The sequence below is a fragment of the Durio zibethinus genome, chromosome 21 (genome assembly GCF_047325235.1).
Source record: "Durio zibethinus cultivar Kanyao isolate XHJ-2024 chromosome 21, ASM4732523v1, whole genome shotgun sequence".
NCBI lineage: Eukaryota > Viridiplantae > Streptophyta > Magnoliopsida > Malvales > Malvaceae > Durio > Durio zibethinus.
The window spans coordinates 5,628,330-5,655,481 of NC_143182.1; the positions used below are offsets into that span (position 1 = coordinate 5,628,330).

Below are 27,152 nucleotides of genomic sequence, written 5' to 3' on the forward strand. Positions count from 1 at the left end.
TTTCGTGCGCTTTGCAGCCCCTTTAAGGTGGTCATTGCTTTACTAATTACCACTACTTATTGGTGCTTAGCCAAGAAGGAAAAACTATGTACTCCCTATTTACTACTGAGACTGGCCAGGCCAACTACTAGGAAAATTAGTTAATTGTTGACCAGGAGCCAAATCAATATGGTTGACTATCAAGTTCGTGATTGTATAGCAAAGCATTGACGGAACTGGGCTGCTGCTAAAGTGATTACAGCGACAGAACGCCCTGCTTTGAGGGGAAAACAAAGTGACAGAACGAAACCTGAATTAGCATTTTCAGCTAAAATGAGAACAATCCTTCAGAATGAGGTGCTTTGGCCTGATCAGATCACAAGAAGGGCACTAGTTTAGCCATATTGGGTTTCCGAGATTGATCCAGCGGCCATTGAGCCTCCAATGTAGTAACTTGTGCAGCGTTGTTTTATAATTCTTTGTTTGAGTTAGAAGCCTTAAAAAACAAGGAAACTTGCCATGAAGCAGGCATCTACTAAGATGATGCACTGAATAGTTTAATGAGCGCTCCCCTTTTGCTCTTTGTTGACTTCCCCATTATTAATTATATTGCCGAATCATACTCCAGGGATGCTTATTAGTACTTTTTGTATTCTTTTGTGTGCTCAGTTTATCTGTCAAATTCCAATTATTTGGGGCTGCTCTTGAAGATTAATTTTCCATTAAAAGGTCATCAATGCATACAATTGAAGAGCATATTTGACAATCTGGAATAGAGAGTCAGGACATCTCAACAATGTAACTTCTCAACCTTGTTATTTCAAGTAGCTTACCTTGCTGTTTATTCAGTTCATGCTGCTGTTATATGGCCTCCTCACCCAGAAGCTTGTTGTGCTGTTTCTGCTCCTGTATTTTATGTGCTAGTGTTCCCAGGACATAGTGGATTGTTTCAAGCTACTAAAGCAGTATATAATAGCAGACATACCTTTATTTAGCGTAGGCAAGGGATATTACATGGCCAATTAGTTAAAATACCAGTTCCTCGTAAATTTAGTACAAGGAAAATACTATGACCCTGCTTAGCCCCAAAAACGGTGTACAAGGATGCTCTGCAAAAATATCTAAAAGATGACAGTACGTGTTGTATAAACTACAAAAACCGAAAGGAAACACAGACAAAACCGTATCACTTATTTGATTTTGTTTAGCAACACGGTATTGAACTTGAGTATAGAAATTAGTTACTTCCTCTTTCAAATCCATATAGCTCCTGCACTTATGAGCAATGGGACGAGCTGGTTCTTGACTTGGAGGGTCATGACTTGATTAGGACCTCCAATAAGCTGCTGCCCTATGAATACAGCTGGCACACTGGGCTTGCAACCCATTTGCTGCAGTGCCCTTTCAACTTGTTGCCCGTTCTGAATTTCGTCCAGCTCGTAAACAGTTGGATTTGCTCCAAAGCCGCTTATGAGAGTCTTGATGGTATGGCTCATGCAACAAGTGCTTCTGCTAAAGATCACCACTGGCCTGTCAGCAACCATCCTTGTAACCACTTCCATTGTTTTGCAGCAGAGAAGAGTACTTGAAAATGTGAGTGCTATGAACCTTCTTAGAGACTTTAAAGGTTTAAACTGCTTAGCCTTGATGAGGAGCCAAACAATACTGGAAACCTATTTATACTGTCCATGAACTGACACAGGAAAGGAATAAAATAATCCAAAAGATCATCATTCCTATATTGCCCTTGATGATTAATTGATAAAGACATCTATGTCTCCCTACATTTAGTAATAACAAGTTGCATAACAGTATGCTTATAAGGAGCATGTGAGAATAAATAGATTTAAAATGACTGCACTATCTTTAACATATTCTACTACTGAAAGAGAACAGTCTTTCTGTAAGGAACCTTTGACACCCCCCAGAATAGAAGAATTTGTAATCAGAACCAAGCCAATATGCCCTACATATCACAAAAAATGAAATTGAATCCTGCGTCCAATAGTCCATTCTGGTAATTAACTCTTTCTGGTTTTTTTTTTCCTGCTATCTTCTCCCGTTGTATTTTCCCAATCCTAGAACTACCTATTCTCTATCCATCTTCTTGCGGCATCTCTGCTGAAGTGGAAAGAGAAGTTGAGTTTATCCAATTGGATAGCACCTTTTTTCCCCATAACAAGATTCGCATAAGTTCAATTCAAGAAACCGAAAGCCAACAGAGAAAGAAGGAAAGGAGAAAATTAGAAATACAAAGATGCTTACTGTAAAGCCACCTTGCTCTTTATAGTATTGAAGGATTACAAAAACAAACGTAATGGTCGTACAAAAAGGAAAAAGAAGATGCCTTGGGGACCCACAATATTATCTACTTCTCCTTCCTCAACACATTGCATATTTACCTAAAAAAGAAATGAAGCTGAGATATTCTCCACTTGGAACACCATTGTTAGTGCACTAAACTATTGGAAAATTCCTATAACTATAATATTAGTAATCACCATTTGGGTTGAGGAATGGAAAAGTGTCGATTTAATATGAATTAAGCATCCGAAAGTTGGTTTAGTACAATACAAGAAATAACTATCTGTGCCCCCAAAATTCAATATACTATTGCATCAAAAAGACTCAAAAGCGCTAACATTTTTCTAATACTATTTGCAGTACATGAATAGTAAAGGGTTGGCTAATCGCACAGATTAGGATTCTTAACATATCTTTGTCACTTATCTGCAATTTGATCAGGAAAATTTGTCAGAAAAGTAAATGAGAATATTCAATCAGGTACCCTACATTTTAGCTTAATGTATTCAATAGGAACTAGTCTTACACTGCCAAATGCTACTACTAACTTTCGGTGATTTAGCTGCTGGTTTTTAGAGACTGTAAAAGATTGCAAAATCTAACTTTGATTTAATTGTCAAAAGACCTCGTGGTAGCTATCTAGATTTTAAGCATAAGGAGCAGAACAACAACGATATTAAAATTCAAAGCAATGCCAAATCAAACAAATCAATTGATTGCATGTGAAGATAATGCTGTTGAACTGTAGGATGCAAATTGAGAACTTTCTTAAAGTCAAATATTGTGTTGATACTTAATACTCTACAAAATTGATCACATGGTCTATTAATGAATTACTACTTTAAGGTCCTTTGACTTTCCTGATCTTCAAGGAATTACATAGTTCAAGAATGGGGTATTTGGTTTCATCTCATCATTTATCTGATGTGAGCTTATATTATCATCACCATTATAGTATTAATTTATCAAGTCAGAATATATTCCCATTTCAAAAGAGAATTGACATTGAGAATATTTTTTTTAAGAATTTGATATCATCTCTTTCATGTAGAACAACTTGATCCATCATCACTTTATCCTGGAACTTTCGATCCAGCAATTTGAATCACAAGTATTATGCATCTGCTTTCCTTCTTTGTGTGATGATAGCATAAAAAATTCAGGCTTTTCTGAGTGTAAAAGGCATTGTACGTATATATAGTCTTTGAATACCAGATATCACCGCGTATATCAGCAGCCTTTCTTCAACCAAAAAGTAAATAGGGCATGTCACTTAACTAACCATAACATATATATATATCTCTTCGCTAGACTTTGAATATATAGTAGAATAGATGTATTTTTACGTAATATTTTTCTTGTTTTTTCAGAGTTAAATTTCAGATAACAGATATACGAACTTGAAATTTCCTCTTTTTTGTGGTAGAGATAATGTAATTACCGATCGATTTAGATATAGCTGCACGAAGTCATGTCATTCAGCACCTGCATGAACTGATCAATATGCTACTAATATTTATCAAAGAATATGTGAAGATATCGACTTTTTCCTTTTCCTATGCAGAGATTTTTTCTGATTTCTTTTGGTTTTTTTTTTTTTTTGCTGAGTTGAAATTCCTTTTAAGCACATTAGGCAATACTTCCATCACAAATATATATTCTTTGATTTGCATGGAAGAGAGATAGAGAGTTACAAGGAGCATAAGAAGTACAAATGGTACAGAAACTGATAGTTGGGAAAAGTCAACTTTGGTGGATTCATCTGTTCATGCATGTAGTAGTACTCTAGTACTTGAACTAAAAAAGAAAGAAAGAAAAAAGAACAAGGAAATCACAGCAACATGGATTATATCAAGGTTTTTGAATCAGTGTTTGTTCGAATTAATGGTTTTAATTTGTCACAACTTAAAAACCTACTCTAATATCCAGAGAAAAGAAGATATTAACAAGTTGCATGCTTTTGCCTACAATATATGCTTTTTCTGGAAGCAAATCTAATCAGTTAATTTAGGAGAACATTTATTTACGAAGATTTCCAATTAGTAGTAAAATAAGATGCAAAAACACGTGACAAACCGACTAATCATCTTTTTACTGTTGTTGATGAAGCCAAGTTATTCCTCAGATACAAATTGATCTGCCAGCTGAATCCTAGTGTCACCAAAATTCCCTACGGGGATGACAGCAGGGGATGGCATATGATCTTGATCGAGCAGTTGTTTTCTTCCTTTTTTCTTCGACCACGTGCCTCACTATTCTATGGTTTTTGTCTTTGTGCGTGAAAGTTGATGTGGTTTTGGCCTCCACATGTTTCTTGGTTTCTCCCTTTTGTAATCGTCAATCTGTTATCATATTTTCTCTGTACCGTGGTCCGGGGTAAATGGTAGCCCATTCCATTCTGGCATTTCTTCTATCAATTTTGACATAATGGCTCAAGGAAAGCTGCAGGGGTTAATTTCTTAATTATATTTAAGTAATAACTAGAAAAGCGTCTGGGCTGATTTCCTAATCTTAGTATTAGTTCTTTTTGAACTTCGTAAGGGTTCAGCTCCCAACCAATCCTAAAGGACAGGGCCCCGTATTCAGCCCCCGGAGTTATATGTTGGGCCCGTCCTACTAGTGCGCCTCTAGTAGTTCATTTACCTGGTCCAACGAAAATAAGATGGATAATAATGCATCAACTAGCTTCAGTCAAAACCAAAGTTTCAAAATTTAGTTTAGAGCCAACATTTGCTTGCTCCATCAAAACATCATATTGTAAACATGCACATATAAAGGAACTTTTCACGGATCACTAAATTATAACTATTTGATCAAATTTGGGGCGACAGAATTATAGTGCTCTCCAAGCCCAAAGGCGTGCCTATGATATGACAACCGGATGGTCCCCGTAGATGAACTGAACCCTCCATCAGATTTGTACTCCTTTCCCATCTCCACATCAGGAAAAGATCCTGAAAATATCATGATATGTTTTCTCAGGCAGTGAGTTAAAGCTCCAAGCTCTAATTGTCCTCCCCATGCAGCAGTTGACTCCACCTCTTTACAGTAGTTCTCAAATCTCTCTGCTAGCGAATTGTCAGAATCTCCATCTATGGTATTCTCTGATAGGAAAAAAGGGAGAAAATCAGATGCATGTTTCCTCATATAAGCAGCCGCCATTTCCCGTAGCTCCTGATATGTATAAGGAGAAGAACCTCCAGACAGAAGGGCCAGCTGATCTTCAACAGCTCGGTAGAGGCAGTGTCCATCTGGCTTTATTTCATTAATTACGAGTCCCAGGGGTTCGAATTTTCTCTCCAATTTCTCATCTTCAATCATTCTGTCACTCACAATGGTGCTCTGCTCTTCTTGAATTCGTTGTTCTCTAGCCGCTTCTTGCTGGGCTCTTTTCTCTCGTCTCCTTGCACCTTTGCTGGGCTTTGGGTGATCCTGCAGAGGGGCAACAGACACCCCAGCTATGGCCTTCACCAAGTTGTCAATATTGCTTTTATCATTTCCATTACTATCACTGTAGCCTAGTGAAGCAAGCTCTTTAGCATGCTTTTCCTTAAGATTAGTAGATAGCCGAGAGATCTCTTCCTCCAACTGCTTCTTTTTAGCCTTCTGTTCAGCCTTGCTACCCCTTGCTGCTGCCTTTTTCAGCTCAATTTCCTTGTTCTGAAGCTGCGATATCTCTTTCCTGTGGAATATACAATAACTATTTTAGAAAAAAAAAAAAACATATAGTAACTAAGTTGAAAAACTAATCCCAACTAAACATGCAATAGGCTAAATCCTAGCAAGCAAATGCAGTTTTTTGTGCAAAACAAATTATCAGGGCATGGTAATATTTACATATCAGCCTTATTTAATAATAGCAACTACCTTTGTCTTATTTTTTAACCTTCTGCATTGTGCCAGGATACAATCCAGATTAATAAAAAAAGATTAAATGTAAAAGAAAAGCAGGAAACCCTCATTAGTCAACTGTTCAAAACCATCAATAAAACTATAGGAATAGTCAAAAACGTAAATTAAAGATGATCGTATTACCTGTGTCTAGAAAGCATTTCATCACAAGTTTCCTGCTTTTGAGATGAACAGGGCAAATTTTCTTCACATGGTTTGCCATCTATGTCTTGAACATCTGCCATCTGAGCACACATAAAATCATGGTAGATGATAACATAGAGGAAATGGTAACCTTGAACTTGAAAATATGAGAAAAAAAAAAGGACATCCAACTCGCTCGATGAGGAACTAACAGTGACATGCAAATAACATGCTAAAATCAAACAACAGCTGTGCCTATCTAAGCCACGAGGATGCAGTTAAACAGGCAAAATAGCCTTCTCATCTTTCCCAATATGAACATGGTTAGTTAAAAAACAAAATAGATAATCTACCTATGCATGAAGACAGCTGACATTTTTGCAAACATAAACTTCTTGATGCCTTTATACTAAATATATAACTCCAACTTTCATTCAATCAAGTTAAGAAAAAAAAATGCTCAGATACGCAGCTTTTTTTCTGAAATTCTAAATGATTTGCTAAAATTTTTAGAATTGTTTCTATTGATGAAATTTCAAGAGTAATAACCAATTAAACAGAATCTTAAATTCGATTGAAAAAACCAAAGTTAGAACAAAAACAACGCTCAATTTATTCCCTTCAAATATGAACTAAGTTGAAATTAAACGGCAACTACCAGCAGAAATCTAACTTTTCATTTATAATCAGTCAATTAACCTAACCTCATATCCCAATCTAACATAAATCCTAACTAATCAAAAGCTTAAAATTGAAAATTATATTCGAGGAGTTTAGTTTTACAAAAAACAAAGCAACTAAAACATACCATTAACTGATAATTCTCTTTAGTTTCTTCAATTTTCTAGTATACCCAAACCAATAAACAAAATACAATAAAAAATCAAACCTCTAGAGAGAAGAGCAAAGAATCCGCTTGAGTTAGCTTGGATCTTTTCGCATACAAATAGAACCTATCAATCTTTGAAAAAAAAAAATAAAAAAGCCCATATATTTATTTTATATTGGAACTTTAGAGGAAAAGGTTTAAAAAAATACAAAAAACAGAGAAGTTTGTTGGGCTGAGATGGGCAATTAAATGTTTGGGCTAAAAGTTCCGTTTTGTCAGCTCAATACACTTATATTGTTAAAAGATTAAAAAACCTTTTAAACTATTTCAATTTTTTTAAATAAGTCTTTATATTTTTATTATATTTAAATAAATTTATATTTTTATATTTTTGGCCAAAAATTTTTTTTATATATTTTTAACATTTAAATAAATTTTTATTTTTTGATTGATGTAATAATTGATTTAATTTTTAGAAATGTACTAATTAATGTAAATTTTAAAAAAATACTCATGATACTTAAAAATATGGTTTTTGATGACAAAGATCACATTTTTTTTTTTGAAAATGTGATTAATAATCTATCGAAAGATACTTTTTTTTAAATGTAATTAATAATTAATAATAAATTAGATTTTAAAATTATTCAGGCTATTTTTTTTATGTTAATGACGTATTTTTTGAACAATTTTTTTTTTTATATAAATAGCTTTTATTATGAGAGAAACGTAATAATTGATGTGATTTAAAATATATATATATATTTGTGATGCTTAAAAATGTAGCTGTTGTAAATAAAAATTATGATAATTTATCAAGCATCATGTTTTTTTGTTTCAAAATGTAATTGATGATAGATAAGAAGTAAAATTTTAAAAACTATTTTGACTATGTTTTCTATGTAGGAAACATAGTCTTTGACCATAAATATTGTATTTCTTATATAAAAAATGTAGTGTTTGATATAAATAAAATCACATTTTGATATCATAAAATTGTTAAATTCGACTTTTTATTGACTTTACTTTGGTTTAGCTACATGTTAATACTTTTGCTATGCTTTTCTTTGTCTAGTTTTTCGCTTTCTTTTCTTTTTCGTTGGTTTTTGTTTTTTTTGTTTTTTACTCTCCTCTCTCGATGCTCATTTGTTCTTTCTCTTTTGATTTTATTGTTTCTTGATTTGATGATTGTTTCATTTTTCTCATTTGAGATTTTTTTTTCGCTATGTTATTTTTCATCAAAATCTCATTTTTTATTAGATTTCTTTTCATAAATGTCTCCCATGATTTATTGCTTTTTTCTCGATTTTTTTGTTTTTTTTGTAACTTCTCTCTTCTCCTTGGTTTCTTAAGTTATTACTTATTTTTTCATTTTCTTTTAATTTTGTTGTCATTAATCTTTGTAACTTTCGTTTCTCGCGTTTTTATTATTTCTCACTTTTTTATTTTGTCAAAGGTTGTTAAGTGATTCAGTCGATTTTTTATGTATGATCGTCGAGTTTTATTGTTCTTTATTTATTTTATAATTTAAAATGATATATTTTGTGTAAGGGTTGGTATAGTTTCCATATTTTTTTGCTTTTCTGTGATTGTTTTGAAGTCAATTTGTTTGACAATTCGCATTTTTTTCATTATTCAAACTATAATTAATGTTTTTATCTCGTAATGTAATTGATAGTTTATTACCTGGTTTTCTTAGTTTTTATTTTTGTTTCTTTGTATTGAATGTTTTCATTCTCTTTGTTGTTTTTGCAGGCGAGTTTTTTTGGTGTTGTGGTTTTTTTTCAAATTGTCACTATTATTTGATTTGTTGTTCAGATGGTTTGTTCGATATGTGAATTTTTTTTGTTTTTTGTTTATTGAAGCATATGGGTTGGTTTGAACATTTATGAATTGCTTTTGATTATGCATTATGCATCTATTCACTGAGACTCCATTCTACTATTTGAATATGGTGTTTTTGTTATATTAGATAATTTGTTAAAGTTTTTTAGCTTTTATGTTTTTGTGCTATTTATGTGGTTATTTATTGTATATTTTACGGGGTATTGTTGCATTGGTCATTTATATCCCTATTTTTTAAAATTTGCTTTTTAATTTTTTATTATTAGATTGTTCTTATTTTACCCTTTTTTTTTTGTCTTTTTGGATTCCAAATTTTGAAATAGGTGTTCATCTTTGGATTTTAATTGTTTTCGCTTTTTTTATTGGGAACTTTGTTATATTTGATGATTGTCAGATATAGAGGATTAATAGATTTAATAGATTAAACATACTTAGATCATAGTCGAAAGTATAATTCATCTTTTAAATTACCTACAAATATTCGATTTAATGAATTTACAAACGAATTATCTCAAATAGATTGCAGTTTTGACGATACATTAAATTGTTTGATTGTATATAAAAGAGAAAAAATAATGTGATATATAAGTGTGTATTTTACTATTGATGCTCAAGGTTACTTCAAACTGTTTCAATAGTTTTTGCGGAGGTTCCTCGTTGTCCTCTCAAGAATCTTTGTTTTCTAGGGTTACATATAATGTGTGCATATGTATATGTAAATGTCATGGATGATCAAGGCCATGAATATTTCTCAATGCAAGGAATGATCATTGTTACGACAATCATATAATGATGATGCACGTATACACGCATATATGTGTGTGTATAATAATCTGAGGGAGCGGAGAAGTGTGCGACGAGCACGTGTCATGTGGTGAGTCTGAGAGCTAAAAAACAAAGATTCTTGCATGCTAAAGCGATGACGCAGAACAAAGAAGATGCACTTGCTGCCTAGCCAAATGGAGATTCGGATGGAAGGGCCAAGTAGCTAGGTGGTCTTGTTTTTTGTTCTCTTTATAGCTTTTCCATTCAACTGTTGCTAAAGTGTGCTCTGCCATCTTTGCAAGGACAATATATATAGATCCCTCCAATTTAAAGCGATGGATAAGCCTCAAAATATTCCCACAAGTGACAACACAAAGCCAATCTATTTATTTATTTTTATCTAAATCAGTAATAAATGTGTTCTTGAAGCTAACAAAAGGAATTAAAAGAATGAACTGTGACATAATTGTCTTAAAGTTTTAGCCATTTCATTTGAGAGTCATTTAGAAGTGCAAAATATCTATTGCTTTTGAGCCTGACTTTGTGAATTAAGGAAGGGTCATTAAAATGAAAGGAAACAATTTAGATGTTGCAATTTTCTGCTGTTAACTGATCTTTCCTTTTGTGCATGCATTACTTTCTTCATGACATTTTGCTTTACCCAAATCCCTTGTCCTCTTTCTTGATGTTTTATGTACCCTGAATTTTGATACGAGGAGGGGGACCAATGCAGCAAAGTGGGAATGAATTGGATAAACTCTTATCTTTCTCCACATCAGCCAACCTATTCCACCATGACAAGCTACCAAAAAATAACACGAAACCCAAAAGAAAAAGGCAGTTCACGAAATTGGTCATACTCTTGCAACTTTCATCTAATAATAATCACTTGAAAACTTAAATGCATCTCAATCCATGAAATAAGATTATCCTCTACTTTAGGAAAAATGGCATTTTGATGGTGGGTGAGGAAACTTTTTCAGTTATTATCAGCTTTGTCATGCTACTTAAAAAATTTGCAGATAAAATAAATGTCTCAAACTCAGAAAGTAGTGATTCTATTTCAGGTCATTGACATTTCAAATTGACTACAGTGAAAAAAATTCTAATGTATTATTGGTACTACTTTACTATTTGATATCGTTAAAGTGCCATTCTTCTTGTCTCCGTTGTTGCATTTAAATCATTTTTGTAATAATATTTTATAGTAATTCAGAGCCGAAAGCGTTTCTCATTACTGTTTAAAGATTAAGTTATTGATTATATTCCCAGGACAATTAACTTGTACGGACAATCCAGGAAATTTAATTTAGCAATCTGATGATTGATGCTAATTTCAACTTGTTTATAGCATACAGGGTCGTCACTATCAAACAAATCATGGGGGAGGGTCTTTCTTATCCAAACAAATATCTGAAGGAACTTCCTTCTTTTTATCCTTTTGCATTGTTTTTGTTATGTTCTTTTATTTTTGCATTAAACAATGCAATCCAACTCTCTCCCCAGGCATTATAAATAAGAGATGATGAAATCTCAAAGTCCACCAGAACTAAGCCTTAGCACATTTAAGCTTCCTACAATAAGCCTTCTCACTTGTCTGCCTGTTCACCTTTCTTTCAAGCTTAATTCTGCTAGATCTTTTCAGCTTCTTTTGCCACTTAGCTGCATTGTTTGTAACTTTCTAATTTTTCAGATTGAATTTGTTTCCTTTCTTAACAAAATCAACGAAAGCAGCTTGTCGTAATGGACAGAGTAAGAGATCTGGCATCGAAGAAGGCTGCTGTGATATTCACTAAGAGCTCATGTTGCATGTGCTATAGCATCAAGACACTTTTTTATGAGCTTGGCGCTAGCCCTGCAATTCATGAGCTTGACCATGATCCTAGTGGGAGAGATATGGAGTGGGCTCTAAGAGGGCTAGGGTGTGATCCCTCAGTCCCAGCTGTGTTCATAGGTGGAAGATTTGTAGGCTCGGCAAAGGATGTCATATCCCTTCATGTAGACGGATCACTGAAACAAATGCTCATAGATGCAAAGGCCATCTGGTTCTAGCAATGATAAAAGCAACTTGCCTACTCAAATTGGCAAACTAAGTACTCTGTGAAAATAAATCCGAAAGAGAAAATGTTGTATTAGGGGCTTTGCTTTTTCTTGAGTTCCTTGAATACATTGTATGAAAAACATGACACTTCTTGAGAACAGCCTAAACAGTTTATAGTACATAGAATCTTAAATATTTATTGGTGACTGCTTCCATTTCCATGGATATGATAACATAATGAAACAGACCTATGAATATAATGAGACATTTCACTTTGTAGGATTCTTTCCTATCAGAAACAGACATAAATGCCAGGCCTTGATTCAAGTTTAGGATCAGATGGTGTTCATGGAATTCCCACTGAAGAATATTTTAAAATTTTCTTCTATGCAAGCTAAACTGTAATAGAATAAAGTTTTCACAACCAAAATACATGAATGTTCTTCTGGTAATAAAAAATGTTCCAACTGAAAACTTATACACTTACAAAAAGCAACCCCTGCTCATGAATAGACAATTGCAGAAGCAACATCAAGCTGATGAAATTCTTTAGGATATTGCAAATTTTCAGTGCTTCTTTTTAAGGTGCTAATTAATTTTAACAATGACATCAAATTAGTTGGTTCCTTCCTTTCCGGCCCTGTCACCCAATTGACAAGACACTTGGCATATGAGATATACGTTATCAGTTGGCAAGTTTAGTTAATGATTTTATATCAACCGTTGTGTATATGGCCTTATCTGAGAGACAAAAAGGTGATGCCAGAACTTTTTATGCTTTCATTCTATTCCTCCCCATCTAAATCTTAAAGGCCAAAAAGTTAGTTTTTTGTTATGCAAGGAAGTTCCTAGATGCATGGATACTCATCCACATGCACAAACATTTATGTATGTATGGATATACATAAACATATCATTTGTTAAATTATTCATGATTTTGCAAACATGTGCCTTTACTGTACTTATGGATACTCTTCTACAATGTGCACTTTTTGTAAAGCCAATTACTTACTATATTCTTTGCAGTAAGATAGCATGAGAATGTAGAATGCTGACCCACCCTTGATGAAGAGTTGTTGTCATTGCACGTGTGACCGTTCGTATTTCACCATTCACAGGCTCACTCGCACATGTGATGGTGCTATCTGAAAGAGAAGCAGCGTTATGCATGAAGTCAACCTATATGTGTGCTCACATGTGGGAAGAATCATATAAGTTGGTGGGCGCAATAGAAAGAATTACAGCCACCGAAAGCCATCACATTCGCAATCTCTCTGATTGGGAGAATCTGGTGTAAATTGACATGCTAGCCTCAGAATTTTCTACTTTTGTTACATATTGATAGAAATTAGAAAGTATTCATGTCCATAAAATCTACCAAAAAAGTTGGATACATATGGTTAGTAGGCTACCACGTAGGTAGGTCGCTGAATCAAGTTTATATGAATCTTGCTACGTGATTATTATTTAGAACCATCTATATTCAGAAGTGTTTATATCAGATGGCTACAGGCTGACAGTCAATCACTTTGAATATGGTTTAAGCAATATTTAGCAGCAAATTGTTTTTGCCAACTTGTTGAGCCCATGAAACACAGTAGTCCTCATCCCATAAAGTAACTTTATTGGTTTTAGCATCTAGGTAAAGAACATTTTCTTTTGAATGTTCTTGTTCAAACTAAGGAGTCTACTCTATGCTGTCCCTATAAATACACTAGCATGGGAGCTTAAGTTCCAACAACCTTAAGCTTTGAACCCATTTCTCTCTTTCCTACTTCACCTTCTCAAAGTCCAACCTCCCGCTACCATTGGATCGAATGCAGTCTGAATTCGATCCCGAGGTCTTTAAGCTTTAAGTGAAATCTACAGTTAACCAAGGGACTTCGCCAACTTAAAAACGTTTTCTTCGTCCCATGTTATTTACTGTCTTCACTACAGAACTTGGCACATATTAAGCAAACATTGTCAATCAGGATTTCAACATGGACAAGGTGATGAGATTGGCCTCGGAGAAAGGGGTAGTGCTATTCAGCAAGAGCTCATGTTGCTTGTGTTATGCAGTCAAAATTCTATTTCAAGAGCTTGGGGTTACCCCTACGATTCATGAGATCGACGAAGACCCTGAAGGCAGGGAAATGGAGAAAGCTCTCATGAGGTTGGGGTGTAACGCGCCTATTCCAGCTGTCTTCATTGGTGGAAAGCTGGTGGGTTCCACCAATGAAGTCATGTCCCTCCATCTAGGTGGAGGGCTGATACCTTTGCTGAAGCCCTATCAGACTTTGTGTTAAATTTAAGTACTTCAATATCACACTGAAAGAATAAAATTGGCTCAAATCAGTAGTCTCTAGTCATGAGCTGTGTATTGTGTAGTCTGTGTAGCTTTCTACGTCTCATGTGCTCTGTAGCTTTGGGTTTAGCTCTCTAGCATGTAATCTATTTCTATTTCTTAATGAAGTTAACTTTATATACTTTTCTGCTTTCGAGCTCTCAGAGAATTCGAATGATTACTGTATGTTATTCGGATGCTTAATTCATTCATTGGAATTACTTTATGCAATTAGTTTATTCATTATTCCAATTGTGAAGCCATTTGTATAATGTACAAATGTAAATTATATAAACATGAACAAACTTCTCATTCTTGCAGCAACTCCTGAAAAGTACATCTACAGATATTCCATTTTATCACAACATCATTGTTGAGTGTGTGTTTCAATTCTGAACACCAAAATTTGAATAAACTTTATTTTAGTTTCTGCAAAGCATTATGCCATCTTTTATTTAATGGTCCATACGATCTTAACATGCCAGATACTGGTGATAAAGTGATTGGCTTTTACATATTGAAGCATCATGATTAAAATTTCCCATGATCAATCTTTCCATACACGCATCCTAAGAACAATTGAAAAATAGTTTTCAGTTCTCAATACATAAGAAATACTAATAGTAGTCTGAAAAATAGAAAAACTCCCCAAGACCTAACCAGAGTTGAGCTCCTCAACTTTGGAAACCCCCATTGCATTCCTGTACATGCAAAAAAAAAAAGGGGGTTTTAAAAGGAAAATTCTAAACTTTTTCTGTTGTCTGCTACCATTGGTTCTTTCACTTTATCTTAGATAAAGAAAGGTATTACATTCCTTTGCCTTTTGTTCTTTTTCTTCTGCAATGGTGGACAAGTGGTAGTCAGTCGATATCAATGGGAGAAAAATTCACCTCAGACTTTACAACAAAAACTTTAGTAAATTCTGATGCTATATATCAGTAGAAAACTTGCTAGCATCTCCATGGCATTAACGATTTTAATGTGCCAAATATTCTCCCCTTTAGCACATTGAATAGTAGTGCTCACTACTCAGTTAACTCAAATCTGAGACAAACTTGCAAAGGTCTTGGAAAGCAAAGGTGCTTTTGAATTAATTTGCAAATTTGGGGTCCAGCATTATTTGGTGTAGTATTTACAGCTTAGGTTCAAATGTTTCAGCAATATTTGTAAACGATTCTGAGGTGGACAGGCTTGTTGCAGAATAAAGAGATTCACAATTCACCTTCAATGAGGATAATTCCACGTAAATGTTGGCAATTCAAATCAACACAGCCATCTCTCTTAAGGAGAAAAAAGATGGACAATTACGTATATTATGTATATAAACAAATGCAGCCTGTGGTCATTTTTGCTCTTGGCATGTAGGAAACTGTAAATACAACCAAATAATTTAACTACTATGTGCATGACAGCTGAATATAGTATTAGTCTAAACAAGCCCATAACAATCATGAAGGCGGTAAGATTATGACATCTCAACTCAAGTCTCAGTCACTGAAATTCGGCTTTATTGACTGGTCCCCGCCACTTTACATAACATATGGAGCAGGATCTTCCTGACTGAACTGATCATTTACATGGCTATAAATGTTTTAGTTATTGCATTATTCTATCAATCCAGAAGACAAAAGTGAACGAAAAACAAAAATTATGCTGCAAATAATGTCTTCAGTGGATTCCTCCATTGTATATGGAGACAAGCATATGAATGCTGTCGAAGAAGCCAAAAGCAGAATCAATGAAGGTGGAGTCCTACGAAGGGAATCACAAATATTGGAACTTATCAGCTTTCTAATTGTCAATCTTGCCAGTCTTAATCGTGCTCTGTGGGGGCTCTGACCTTTCCACTGTTTTTGAATCTTTTATCATCAAAAAGAGAGGATGGACCGCTTGACTACTTTGCACTATCATCAGACATTACCTACCGACCTGTGTTTTGATACTGCAAATTTAGTCCTGATTTTCACTATAATGGCATTTATTATCCAATTAGTCACTAAACCTTAATGTAAATTTCAACTGCTTTTCTCAAGATTGAAGGAAATGTTTTTAAATTGCTGTGGCAAGGTTGGGTAGGGGACAGGTGTCTGTTTTCTGCAAAGCTACAAATCAAAGAAGTTGTTTTATCATGCAACTGAACCTGTCTGGATAAACACCAGAGCCAGGAAGCTTTCATAACTCAGATCCTTAAAAGATTGAAACATAATGTTTACTGGATGAATAAACTGCTACAAGTTGATATCAAATTATTCATCATCTATGCTTGTAGGAAGTTAGATTGCAATCCATATTCTTATTAAGTCTATCTGTGTAATCTCAACGACTCACTCTATGATGCAACATTCTTGTTGCATGGTGAGGGTAGCACCTTTGAATTTTGAAACAAGTTTCATTGTTTCTATCCCATATCAAGCTCAATGAGAGCGTTCCACAGTCTCAACTTGTTCATTAAGTGTGTTCCCTCTGGTTCCTATGCATAAGTTTTCCTAAGCAAGAGTTCTCCTCTCTAGGAGAGTCGAAGGATATCAGTTCAAGTTTATCAACTTGACAGATGAGTGCATGTTTCACACATATCACAATGATTAAGGCAGCAGCAGGGAAAAGAGATCTGGTTATTTAGGGGATAAAGCTTTGTGTGAAGGAAAGAACTTTCCCTCTCTAATCTGCCCACCCACTTTCACTTCCCTTGGTGGGTTGCAACAAGCAATCGCATCATGGGTGTCACAGTCACCATCTTCTGGATTATATTCTCTCTTTGCTTTACAGGAATGACCAAGCTGTACTAATGGACCAAACATTTCAATTATTATGTAAGAAAAAAACTTGATAGTTGACAGCAGAGGCCAGTAATTTGCTATAAATATTGACATGGGAACTCCCTTACTTTCTTTGGCCCAAATTGCTTTATATATTTTGCATCTGTTTTACCCATATTCTAGTCAAGATTTTTCTTCTTTTTTCTTTTTTCTTCTTGTTGCTGGGCTTAATGATTATTAGTTTATTACTCTTTTAATGGAAGATCAAAGTAAAAAATTCTACTAGCTTAAATTGCCGCTTTCAAATGATAGATTTAAATTGAGGTCTGTTCAATTCTATGAAGATGTTTTCTGATAATAGAAAAGTTCATGTGATTCACAGCCTATATTTCTTGGATTTGGCTTGAAAAAAAAAAAAAAAAGTTGAACGGGTTGTCTCCCGGGGAAAATAACTAACAGTAACGACCACCTTCTTTTTCTCTATTTGTTGGTAACCGCCTTAATGATACTAGAAGCCGCTTGCAAAGGTGCCACGTGTAAAGTTAGGTTAATTTAGTCATTCCGGCAAATCTTTGGTTTGACGTGGCAAGCAGATAATGGAAAATTCAGGAGCTTCATTATCCTCAGGATAATTGAGCCTGTAAAATAGTAGTAATAGTAGTATAAATTTGGGTGTGGACCATTTTATCTATTTCCATTTTTGACATCTTATCACAGAGATTTTTGGAAAAGAATTAAAAAAAAAAAAAGAAAATTGTTTTTAACTACCAAAAAAATAACGAAATCCTCTCTCTCCCCTTTTTTTTTCGATCCAACACCGACACAGTGACCAGAAAAAGTCTTTTGCTTAATTCGACTCTCTCTATCTTCCATCAATGGCTTCTTGATCAGGTAGTTTCTCTATTCCCTCTCCCGATTTTTTTTGTTCTTTTTTTTTCTCTGATCTTGTATCATTCTCCGATGATTTTCCTTGATTCTCTAATATTTCGGTTGGTTGGTGAGAAAATTTGACAAAAAAAAAAAAGGAAACGAATTAGAGAAAAAAGCCATGTTTGTTGTGATTTCAGTTTTATGAATTGATAAAACGAAAAAAAAAAAGGAAAAGAGGAACGGAAAATAGGAAATCTTACCTGAATTAATTTATATTAGGGTTTAATTACATTTCTTTTCAGACTTTCTTGTTCTGTTGGTTTATTAGACATTTGATAGAAATGTTGTTGTTTGATTTCAATTTTCTTCTCCAATCAGAATATTATTATTATTATTATTTATTTTTTATCTCTTTTATATGTCTGGTCCTTGAGGTTGAATTCTGCATATTGTTAAAGGAACATTGGTTTAGAGCTATTGACTGGGGAATCTTATCAGTTATCAGATCATATGAAGTGCTCTCTCTATTGGCGAGGTTCTCTGGAAGTTGATTTACATGCACTCTTACCAAACAAATTTCTCCGAGGATTAACTGAGGTTAGTTTAATATTATGTATTTCTCTCCTTGAGTATGAAAACAATCTTAAAAAACAGTAACAAGAAGTTCAACATTTTCTGCTTTCTAGCTGATATAATTGAAAATGTATAATTCTTTGTGCCTCTGCCTAATTTAACTAGGATAGGTAATTGAGTTGATTATGAAATATTGCAAGCATAATTTTTAAATATGTAGAGGTTACGGGTTTGAGTTTTTTATATGGGGAATTATTGTGTAGGTGAATGAAGAGAGACTGAATTCTGAGACTAAAACTGTTTATTTGTTATCACATTCGACCTGCAAGCTGGGAAACAGAGAACAAAGACTACTATGTCTGAGGGTGGCGAGCAGCTTATTGAGCTTAAATTCCGCATTTTTGATGGGACAGATATAGCACACAGTACTTATGCATCATCTATGACTGTCGCAACACTTAAGCAAAGGATTGTTGCTGAGTGGCCTCAAGGTTATTAATACGCTTCTGTTTACATGTTTCCTGCTCTTAACTTACTCCTTACTGAAATCTGTAATTGGATTAAACATTGTATGTTCTAAGTTTCATTGTCTTTTTTTATGTTTTTCTATCTTTTGTCTGATCACTTTTGAGCTTAGCATGGCTTGAGGATCATTTGCTCAAATCTTTTGTCTTCTGGTCTTTGCTTTGGGTTTCTTTTCTCTGTAGTCTGTTGCTGGCCCTGTCATTAATAATTATCTATTTAGTGATGATGATTGCTGCATGGTACGTTTAAAAACAGTTTTTCATTTTGGCTTATACTCATTTGAATAACATTGATTTAACCACAATGTTCATGTATGTGAACAGAACAGGCCTCTTATTTTCGTTTGATGATACCATTCTGCGTGGAGAAAAGGGCTGATGTTGGCCACTGTATATGAACTCATATATGTATGGGGCATGTTTGTGAATGTTCATAAGGAACAAATTTGAATTTAAAATGTATTTAATAATGCTCCTCCCCTGCAACAACTGTCTGAGTTAATGGATTCTTTGTATATTTTCAGACAAAACAGTCGCACCAAAGTCAATAAATGATTTGAAACTTATACATGCTGGTAAAGTTCTGGAAAACAACAAAACGCTTGCTGATTCCAGGATAACATTTGGTGACCTTCCCGTTGGTGTTATTACCATGCATGTGGTAGTGCAGCCTGTTATAGCAAACAATAAGACAGGTTTGTTAAGTTCTCTTTCTTAAAAAAATGTGTTTGGGAGAATGTATTTTTTGAAATCTTCGTGGCATTTAAGTTTGCTGAGAATTAACAGGTCTTTATTTTCTTCATGAAATACAAGATTGGCAAGTAGATCCTTGCTGAATATATAGCACATAAATCTGTCTATGAAACCCCCCATCGGTTCCTGCTGCATACTTCTCAGGGAAAAGAAATAAAAACAGGGGAAACAAAATTGAAGAAGTTCTGTGATTTTCATTTACTGTAAGTAAGGCTTCCATGCAAAGCAATCCCTGTAATAAACCTCATGAAGTAGTTGTGAGGCTAGTGGAAAATCAAGAAACTGAATTGGCCAACGTTTTGTTTTGTTGCCTACTTAAGTAACAAGCCCCCAAGGCTTATTTTGCCTTTTTCCTTTTTCCTTGCCTTGTCTATGTTGTCGTTTCATCCTGTTGTTACAGATAGATATCTAAGATTCATTAATCTGGGTTGGATTTCTGATTCAAAAGATCTGGGTTCAAAAATTTCTATTAACTTACTATCTATTTCTTTTATAGATGTATGAGCTTAATTAGTATATTCATCAATAGCAACCCAACTAATTGCTAGATCATTAGTGTTATTCTTTAGACCAGAGTTTCTGGTCATAATTTTTAGACATACCAGTCCTCAATTAAAGGATAATTTATTGAAAACCATTAGAAAGAACACCATATTTGTCATCAATGGAATTTCATATAACCATGTTGGAGACATTATGCATTTTAATTACTTTCTTTGTGCCATTAACAAAACTTAATGAGAAAAACCATCCTTGTCTCTTTATGTTATACTTTTAACTTAATCTTCCGACACTGATCTACTAGTTACTATATAAGTTTCTTAGGAATAGCAAGTTATTTGACAATTGAAACTATTATTTGAGTTTTTCTTTTCTTTCTCAGCACTAGCATTATTATGCAAAAATAAAGTGGAGTTCTTCCTAGTTTGATTTAACTTAGGGTTGCAAGATTTTATACCTTTTCGAAAATTGCCCATAAATGGTCAAACGTCAAGATGCTTTATATATTAAGGCTCCGTTTGGTTGATGCTTTTGCTTTTTATTTTTTATTTTTTTTAATAGAAAATTGAAAAGCACAAACTACAAAATGAACTAAAAACAAGGAACAAATAGCAAAAACCAAAAAACAAAAAAGCAAAAAGCAAAAGCATCAACCAAACGGAGCCTAAGCTATTGTCCCAAAATTTTTTTGTATTCAGTCTGTAGAGGAGACTCTCAATTGAGTTTTATTCACTAAATAAAGATGTGAATGAGTTTATAGCTATGTCACCCTTGCTCTTGGGAGTACAGTGCAGTATTTCATGGTTTTTTTTATTATTATTTTGGTTTGGATTCTGACAACAGCATAAATTAGCCATTACAACTCACGTGCCTTCAAAGGGGGAAGAAAGAAATCCTAGGTCCTAAATACATATATATATATACATAAATATATATATATATATTTTATTGCATGAAGGATTATGGCCATCAAATCCCTACCACTGTTTTCCGATAATATCACTCTCCTTTGTTTCAGTCACAATTCTTTTTCTTTGCTTTTTTGTTGCTTGTGATTTGAAGAATCTGAAGTAAATGGCCACATTCTTTGATCTATTACCGTAGCTATGGTCTGATGGTCTAAACTTCCTCTGATTTCTCCTTGTTTGCCCTTGTGTTTTGATGCATTGCAGAAAAGAGCAAGGAGGAGATGCAGAAGCTGAATTCATGCGGCTGTATTATTCTTTAAACTGTAAACGTGCTCTGTAGTTATCAACTTTTTCACATTTATACTTAAGTTTGTATAAGGTCTGATTCTGCTTTTGAAATGGTGTTCATCTATATACGGGCTGCCTTGTTTCTTCGAATATGATTACTCAGGTTACAGTGTTCCTTCTGTAACCATCCTCTTACGTTTTGTATAAGCTACGATTGTACAGATGAATCAAATGCATTTCAGAGAGAGATGTAATGATAATGTTCGAGCAAACTACCTTCTGACAGTGATACATCTAAATGTAATTGTTCCATTATTGAGTAACATCTCTAGATTTAGAATTTTCCACTCTTTTTTCCTTTTGCAACAAACAATAGTAATCATGAAGAGAAGATGCCTCCATCTCCACGGAAAGCATTTTACATGCTGAAATTAACACAATGTCTTAATAGTATACATGTGAAAATTGTCACAATATGCCCACAATTAATTAAAAAGAAAAAATAATAATAATAATAAAGGAGGACAACACATGAAAAAAGTAAACGAAAGATACAAGTGTAGAGAAGGATACTTGTTAGGCCTAGACTAGATATGATATATTTGCCACAAACAAAAAATTCCATTCACAATATTGTGTGTAATTAATGGATCAAACTTATAATGTTCAAATTAATCAATATACTTGAGGATGATAGGTAAATTTTACTATTCATCTTTAAATATATGTGAAGGAATAATCAATTTTTCACACTTTAAAAACAAACTAAAATTTAGAAATTGCTTTCTACTGATACCATTTTAAGTTAGATTTTTTTTTTTCTTCCGTGAGACTTAAAAGCTAGGATGACTCCAATTCTTCTTCTTCTTTTTTTTTAGAATGACTCCAATTCAAACTTAAATAAGTTACCGATAGAACAAATAATATTGGGCTTTGAGCTTCGGCCTTGGGCCATTGAATTGCATATCGTTCTGGGGTGGATAGAACCAGCATGCAAGAAAACCTTGCTCAAGTTTCCAATAAAATTCCTGCTTACAAATAATCGACTCTATTTTCTGTATCCCGCCCCCAAACGCCCAAAAAGAAACCCAAAAATTCTGCCATTTTGGTGTTATCGTTACTTTATTCTTTCTTTCGTGCCCTAATCAATGGCAGTAGACTCTGAATCTGCGCCTCAAAGAAGCAGAGATTTCGTAAAACTCGAACATGGGTATTTTTTATTTTCTCTCTTTCTTTTGTTTTCTTTTTTTTTTGTTTCAATTATCAATGCTTTTGGTTTTGTTTTCTTTAGATGCGATCACTATAAGAGACGATGTAAAATCCGTGCTCCTTGCTGTAATAAGATCTTCCCATGCCGCCACTGTCACAACGAAGCCGCGGTAATCTCTTCCTTTCTCTCCTTCATGTCAATGTTTTTCTTATCCTTGTAAATCCACGTATTTGAAAGCATGTCTTGATTATCTAAATTTTTTATTCTTCTTGTTTTGAACATCTTTTTCTTATTTTTTTAATTTTCCCTACCATTTTTTTTTTTTATTTAGAACTCACTTAGCAACCCAAAAGATCATCACGACCTTGTCAGACAGGATGTCAAGCAAGTATGTTTTATTTGGCACTTACTTTCCTGTTTTAGTAACTTTTTACTTTTATCTTCTAAAGAAAAAAATTATTGTTTTATAATGGGATGGAATTGATGTGTCAACCAGGTTATTTGTTCAATTTGCAATACTGAACAGGAGGTACGTCCTGCTTGATTTAATTCTGTAATAACTGTAAATGTCTCAACTCTCAAGTTCATCTGTTTAATGTTTCAGGTTGCTCAAGTTTGTTCTCATTGTGGGGTAAATATGGGAGAATATTTCTGCGATGTTTGCAAATTCTATGACGATGATGTAAGATATTGCACGATTATGTTTAATTTTATGGTACTTAAAAAATCACGCTGATTTTAAGTTATGATTTTTGCAGACTACAAAGGGACAGTTTCATTGTAATGATTGTGGAATTTGTAGGTTAGTTAGCATGTTGTGGGTTAATTTATTTAGTTTTAGTTATTTTTGGTAACTTGCTTGTGTCTTATGTCTAGTCAACTATTGTTTTGATTTCCAGGGTTGGTGGTCGTGACAAGTTCTTTCACTGTCAGAAATGTGGTATGCAGTCTTATTACCATGCTTGCTTCTTGACTGATTGATTTTAAGAGGTGTTTTCTGTTATACAATTGTATGGGGTTTCAAGTTATAGCATGTTTTTATGTGGCGCAAAAGCTATTCCTTCTATGGATTTTTGAAGGAAAAAGATAGCTGAATTACAAGTTAAAGTGTTGATATTCATGGTGAATTAAAAGCAAGATTTTATTTCTATTTGCAACAATTACGTTTGGCTGGTATTTCCATTTAGCTATTCGGTCATTTTAACCAGATGCGGTTTTTCACTTTTTATTTCATGGAAAAAATCTAAGAAAGCAAAATGAAAATAACAAAACTGATAACAAAATGAAGCCTTGTAATCCTACTCTTGCTACTGTTTGTGTCATTTTTGTGGTAATTTTTCAGAGTGCAACAAAGTAGGTGGTGAATAAGATTCCAATTTGTTCCCTTTTGTATTTATTTCGATTGTTGCTTTTTGGGGATAATGTTACAAATGGGCCCTGAAATGTAGTGAAATGTTCAATGTGATACCTAAACTTTAAAAATGTCTAATGTGGTACTTGAACTATGAATCTGTTAACTAATGTGATACTGAGAAAGTTGTTTGTTTATTACGTGTCATCATTTAGAGCTAACCACGTTAGGTGTGAGTTCCATTTTAGTTAATAGCTCATATTTCGGGTACCATATTACAAATTTTTAAAATTCAGGTATTATATTGAACATTTTACTATACTTTAGGGGCCATTCATAATATTAACCCTAGTTTTTTTTCCGTTGTTTGGATGGCTGTCTTGATTCAAAGTGTTTATTGAGGCTTGTTGCAATTCCATAATGTCTTCTAGCCTGTCCATTATCATTTTAAACATAGAGGTCAAAGAGATGAGTTCTAAAACATCTGGATCCATCCAATAAAGTTTCTAACTCCATTAGGAGTTTATGTTTGCAGGTTTGTAGTGTCCCAAGCTGGGTTACTTCAGATACCTAAAATTCACTTAGTTTTAAATTTGAGCTGGAGTGTCATGTAAAGCTTAAAGAAAAACAGAATAATAGGGCACCCATCTGTGTACTTGTTTCTCTTAATTTTTTGCCCCTCTTTGATGAAAATAAATGTTAAATGATGGTGAGCATCCCTAAGCATAAATTAGGGAAAGGGAGGGTGGAGGTGATGATATTGAATTAGTTTTGTTGAATGGTAAGAGTAGCAGATATGCATTGGAAATGCTTTACTGACCTGGTAGGTTGTATTCGGAGGGAATTTGGGTAATTCCCTATCAATTCTGTTTACTTGAATTAATTTGATTTTATAGGAAAGTTCCCAATTCCTCATGATCAAGTCCCTTGTTTATGGCAGGTGAAATACAAAGTTGCCAACGTGTATCTTACCATTCTGCATTAAAGTGTCCCTAGCATTAGTGCTGTCTTCAAAATTATCTAATTCTTTTTAAATGTTTTTCCTTTATTGCATTTTCTTTTATGATGTTATCACTGGCACAGGTTCTTGCTATACGGTGGATCTGCGTGACAACCACTTATGTGTGGAGAACTCCATGAAGTCTTACTGCCCCATCTGTTATGAGGTTTGAGCTTTGAGAATTGACTATTTTATTCAGTATTCTTTGAAATTTCACAAGATTTTGTTGTTCTAAGACGTTTTTGTTATGCTTCCAGTATCTTTTTGACTCAGTTGAAAGCACAAGAATTTTGAAGTGTGGACATACAATGCACATGGACTGCTTTTCTCAGATGACTATGCAAAATCAGTAAATTCAGATTAGTTTGCTAATTGCCTCATTATTTTTATTTTCTTTTTGAATGGGTTATCATTTATATATTGGTTTTGTCCATGACACAGGTATCGATGTCCCATCTGCTGCAAGGCCGTACTTGATATGACTGCTTTTTGGAAAGATCTGGATATGGATGTATAAACGTTCTTTTTTTTATCATTGAGTTGTACATTAAGTTTCTACTAGACCTCAGCATTTTGTGTGCTAGTAATAGTTCATCTGTTGGAATTTTTCATGGCGTTTCTATGGATTTAGTTTTGATTTCAAGGACATTTGATCTTTCTCAAAAGCTCATATTTAAAAAAGATTTTGCTGTACAAGTATAGCCCCATCTAGAATTTTTTGCTTGCATATATCTTACTATGGAAATTCAGACTATTAGTCTTCTCTGGAATATATTAAATTAAAATGACCTCAAGTGTATCCTCTCTCTGGTCCTAATTTGCTTTTGACTCAAAAAACAACTGCTTCTAAGATTAACTAACTATTTCACTGTTTCGATAATTATTGTATGCCATTAATTGGTGATCTTGTTCTTTGTCTACAGATCGATGCTACTTCAATGCCCACAGAGTATCGGTTTGAGGTGGTAACCTATATTTGTACCTTCTCCTTTAGTTTGCTTGCAGCAAATGCACAATGATAATTGTTGCATCACTTGAATATGCATGTACAAACTTTTGTAAATCTGTTGTCTCATTCAGAAGTTGCATCTAGTAAGATGGCTTCTATTGCCACTGGGAAGTATCCATCTGTTCCCTGAGGCTAGGACAGAACAGAGATATTTTGCTATACAAAACTTCCTTATTAGGAATAGCAGGCAGTCTTTCTTTTTCATGGATGCCCTTGCCAAATGAACTGATTAGGGAAATTCTTCGTAGTTCATATTGACCTATCCTTACCAAACAAACAAAATTTTAATAATTGCAGGGTCTATTTTTGTAGGCAAGTTTTTGTTATGGCTTCTAGTGCTATTCCTATGGAGCTGCTTTCGGGGTTCCATATTTTTAGAGTAAACTGACTACTGCACCTCATTTATGTTCCCATCAAGTGCCTTGGATAATATAGAGCCTCCATTGCTCTATATAATCTTTGAAAGGAATTTCTCTGGCATATATATGTAATGTTATGCATTGCCTCATTCTTTGTACTTATGGACATAATTGCTAATCCAATGATATAGGTTGTAGTCAAAACAATATGTACATGTATATTTGCTCAATTTGTTGAATGTGGTTTTCATACAGGTTTCAATCCTCTGCAATGACTGCAACAGTACAAGCACCGTCCAATTTCATATTCTTGGTCTCAAGTGCAGAAAATGCAATTCTTATAACACCCGCAGGATTACAACACCAAGCAAACATTGAGATATATACTGAAGTTATAATTGATTCATATGCAAAATCTCTTACTAAACGTCTTCCTTTAGTTCTTACATCTATTTTCATTGTTTATTTTGACTACTACTGAAATTTTCATAAGCTGGTTAGGGGTTCATATGAATCTGGGCAAGAGTTTCAAGCATCTCCTTTCATGTAGTAATGATATATGTTTTAGTTGTTGACTTGGCAAATATGGATGTTATAGCAATTTCATATTGTTGAATCTGCTTGTTTTAATCTATGTTGTTTTAATCTGATAGGAAGAAAGTTGTTTCTGTCTTCCCTCCATTTCCCCTCTAGGTCTTGTTCCTTATAGAAGTGATTAAAGACTAGTTAAAGTGACAAATAAGAGACCAATGAGCTTGTTGATACTGGAGTCACGTCTAGAGCTAAAGATATCGAATTAGAACCCCAATCGTATCCTAAAAGACAAAAAATTGACGAAGTGTTGTTTTTCCTTAGCTGATGATATATGTCATCTGGAACCATGTGTTGTTCCAGGCTGGAAAGTTTATAGTCGTTGGTTGTTGGCA

General features: G+C 34.0%; 4 protein-coding genes and 2 pseudogenes across 12 annotated transcripts; 4 read left to right on the top strand and 2 right to left on the bottom strand.

The window, feature by feature from the left end:
- Nucleotides 1-1,113: 1,113 nt before the first annotated feature.
- Nucleotides 1,114-1,680, bottom strand: LOC111306069 (Thioredoxin superfamily protein). The gene has a single exon (XM_022903973.2). It carries the CDS (start codon nt 1,539-1,541, stop codon nt 1,233-1,235), a length of 309 nt encoding a protein of 102 aa, XP_022759708.1. The 5' UTR covers nt 1,542-1,680; the 3' UTR covers nt 1,114-1,232.
- A 3,273-nt stretch (nt 1,681-4,953) lies between these two features.
- Nucleotides 4,954-7,264, bottom strand: LOC111305117 (OVARIAN TUMOR DOMAIN-containing deubiquitinating enzyme 5-like; annotated as a pseudogene). The gene is made up of 3 exons (XR_016331377.1): nt 7,208-7,264; nt 6,319-6,419; nt 4,954-5,965 (listed from the first exon to the last, which is right to left on the bottom strand). The product of XR_016331377.1 is annotated as an OVARIAN TUMOR DOMAIN-containing deubiquitinating enzyme 5-like (transcript).
- A 3,967-nt stretch (nt 7,265-11,231) lies between these two features.
- Nucleotides 11,232-12,824, top strand: LOC111306070 (glutaredoxin-C11 pseudogene; annotated as a pseudogene).
- Nucleotides 12,825-13,459: 635 nt separating this feature from the next.
- On the top strand, nt 13,460-14,275 carry LOC111305121 (monothiol glutaredoxin-S11-like). The gene has a single exon (XM_022902343.2). The coding sequence runs from the start codon at nt 13,781-13,783 to the stop codon at nt 14,084-14,086; it is 306 nt and encodes a 101-aa protein (XP_022758078.1). The 5' UTR covers nt 13,460-13,780; the 3' UTR covers nt 14,087-14,275.
- A 3,301-nt stretch (nt 14,276-17,576) lies between these two features.
- On the top strand, nt 17,577-21,644 carry LOC111305120 (membrane-anchored ubiquitin-fold protein 3-like). 7 transcript variants are annotated; one of them, XM_089749957.1, is made up of 5 exons: nt 17,577-17,771; nt 18,185-18,347; nt 18,587-18,814; nt 19,372-19,542; nt 19,634-19,957. In XM_089749957.1, the coding sequence occupies exons 3-5, from the start codon at nt 18,679-18,681 to the stop codon at nt 19,681-19,683; spliced, it is 357 nt and encodes a 118-aa protein (XP_089606083.1). In that variant the 5' UTR covers nt 17,577-17,771; nt 18,185-18,347; nt 18,587-18,678; the 3' UTR covers nt 19,684-19,957. The 7 variants fall into 7 exon arrangements, with proteins under 7 accessions (XP_089606083.1, XP_089606084.1, XP_089606081.1 ...); XM_089749958.1 differs by having other exon boundaries at nt 17,578-17,771; nt 19,661-19,957; XM_089749955.1 differs by lacking the exon at nt 19,634-19,957 and adding an exon at nt 21,274-21,644 and having other exon boundaries at nt 17,580-17,771; nt 18,653-18,814.
- A 591-nt stretch (nt 21,645-22,235) lies between these two features.
- On the top strand, nt 22,236-26,842 carry LOC111305119 (zinc finger (C3HC4-type RING finger) family protein). Of its 2 annotated transcripts, none has more exons than XM_022902336.2 (12): nt 22,236-22,507; nt 22,589-22,676; nt 22,839-22,895; nt 23,004-23,036; nt 23,112-23,189; nt 23,266-23,309; nt 23,407-23,447; nt 24,942-25,024; nt 25,116-25,207; nt 25,300-25,369; nt 25,782-25,823; nt 26,482-26,842. In XM_022902336.2, the coding sequence occupies exons 1-12, from the start codon at nt 22,446-22,448 to the stop codon at nt 26,602-26,604; spliced, it is 813 nt and encodes a 270-aa protein (XP_022758071.1). In that variant the 5' UTR covers nt 22,236-22,445; the 3' UTR covers nt 26,605-26,842. The 2 variants fall into 2 exon arrangements, with proteins under 2 accessions (XP_022758071.1, XP_022758072.1); XM_022902337.2 differs by having other exon boundaries at nt 22,252-22,507; nt 25,782-25,820.
- The last annotated feature ends 310 nt before the right edge of the window (nt 26,843-27,152 follow it).

Excerpts from the sequence above, each read along its gene's own strand:
- LOC111305119 (XM_022902336.2), top strand. The coding sequence starts at position 22,446 with ATGGCAGTAGACTCTGAATCTGCGCCTCAAAGAAGCAGAGATTTCGTA. Across the intron at positions 22,508-22,588 it reads TTCGTAAAACTCGAACATGG|ATGCGATCACTATAAGAGAC; the intron begins GTATTTTTTATT and ends TGTTTTCTTTAG. Across the intron at positions 22,896-23,003 it reads TCAGACAGGATGTCAAGCAA|GTTATTTGTTCAATTTGCAA; the intron begins GTATGTTTTATT and ends TGTGTCAACCAG.
- LOC111305120 (XM_089749955.1), top strand. The coding sequence starts at position 18,679 with ATGTCTGAGGGTGGCGAGCAGCTTATTGAGCTTAAATTCCGCATTTTT. Across the intron at positions 18,815-19,371 it reads TGTTGCTGAGTGGCCTCAAG|ACAAAACAGTCGCACCAAAG; the intron begins GTTATTAATACG and ends GTATATTTTCAG. Across the intron at positions 19,543-21,273 it reads TATAGCAAACAATAAGACAG|AAAAGAGCAAGGAGGAGATG; the intron begins GTTTGTTAAGTT and ends GATGCATTGCAG.
- LOC111305121 (XM_022902343.2), top strand. The coding sequence starts at position 13,781 with ATGGACAAGGTGATGAGATTGGCCTCGGAGAAAGGGGTAGTGCTATTC.
- LOC111306069 (XM_022903973.2), bottom strand. The coding sequence starts at position 1,541 with ATGGAAGTGGTTACAAGGATGGTTGCTGACAGGCCAGTGGTGATCTTT.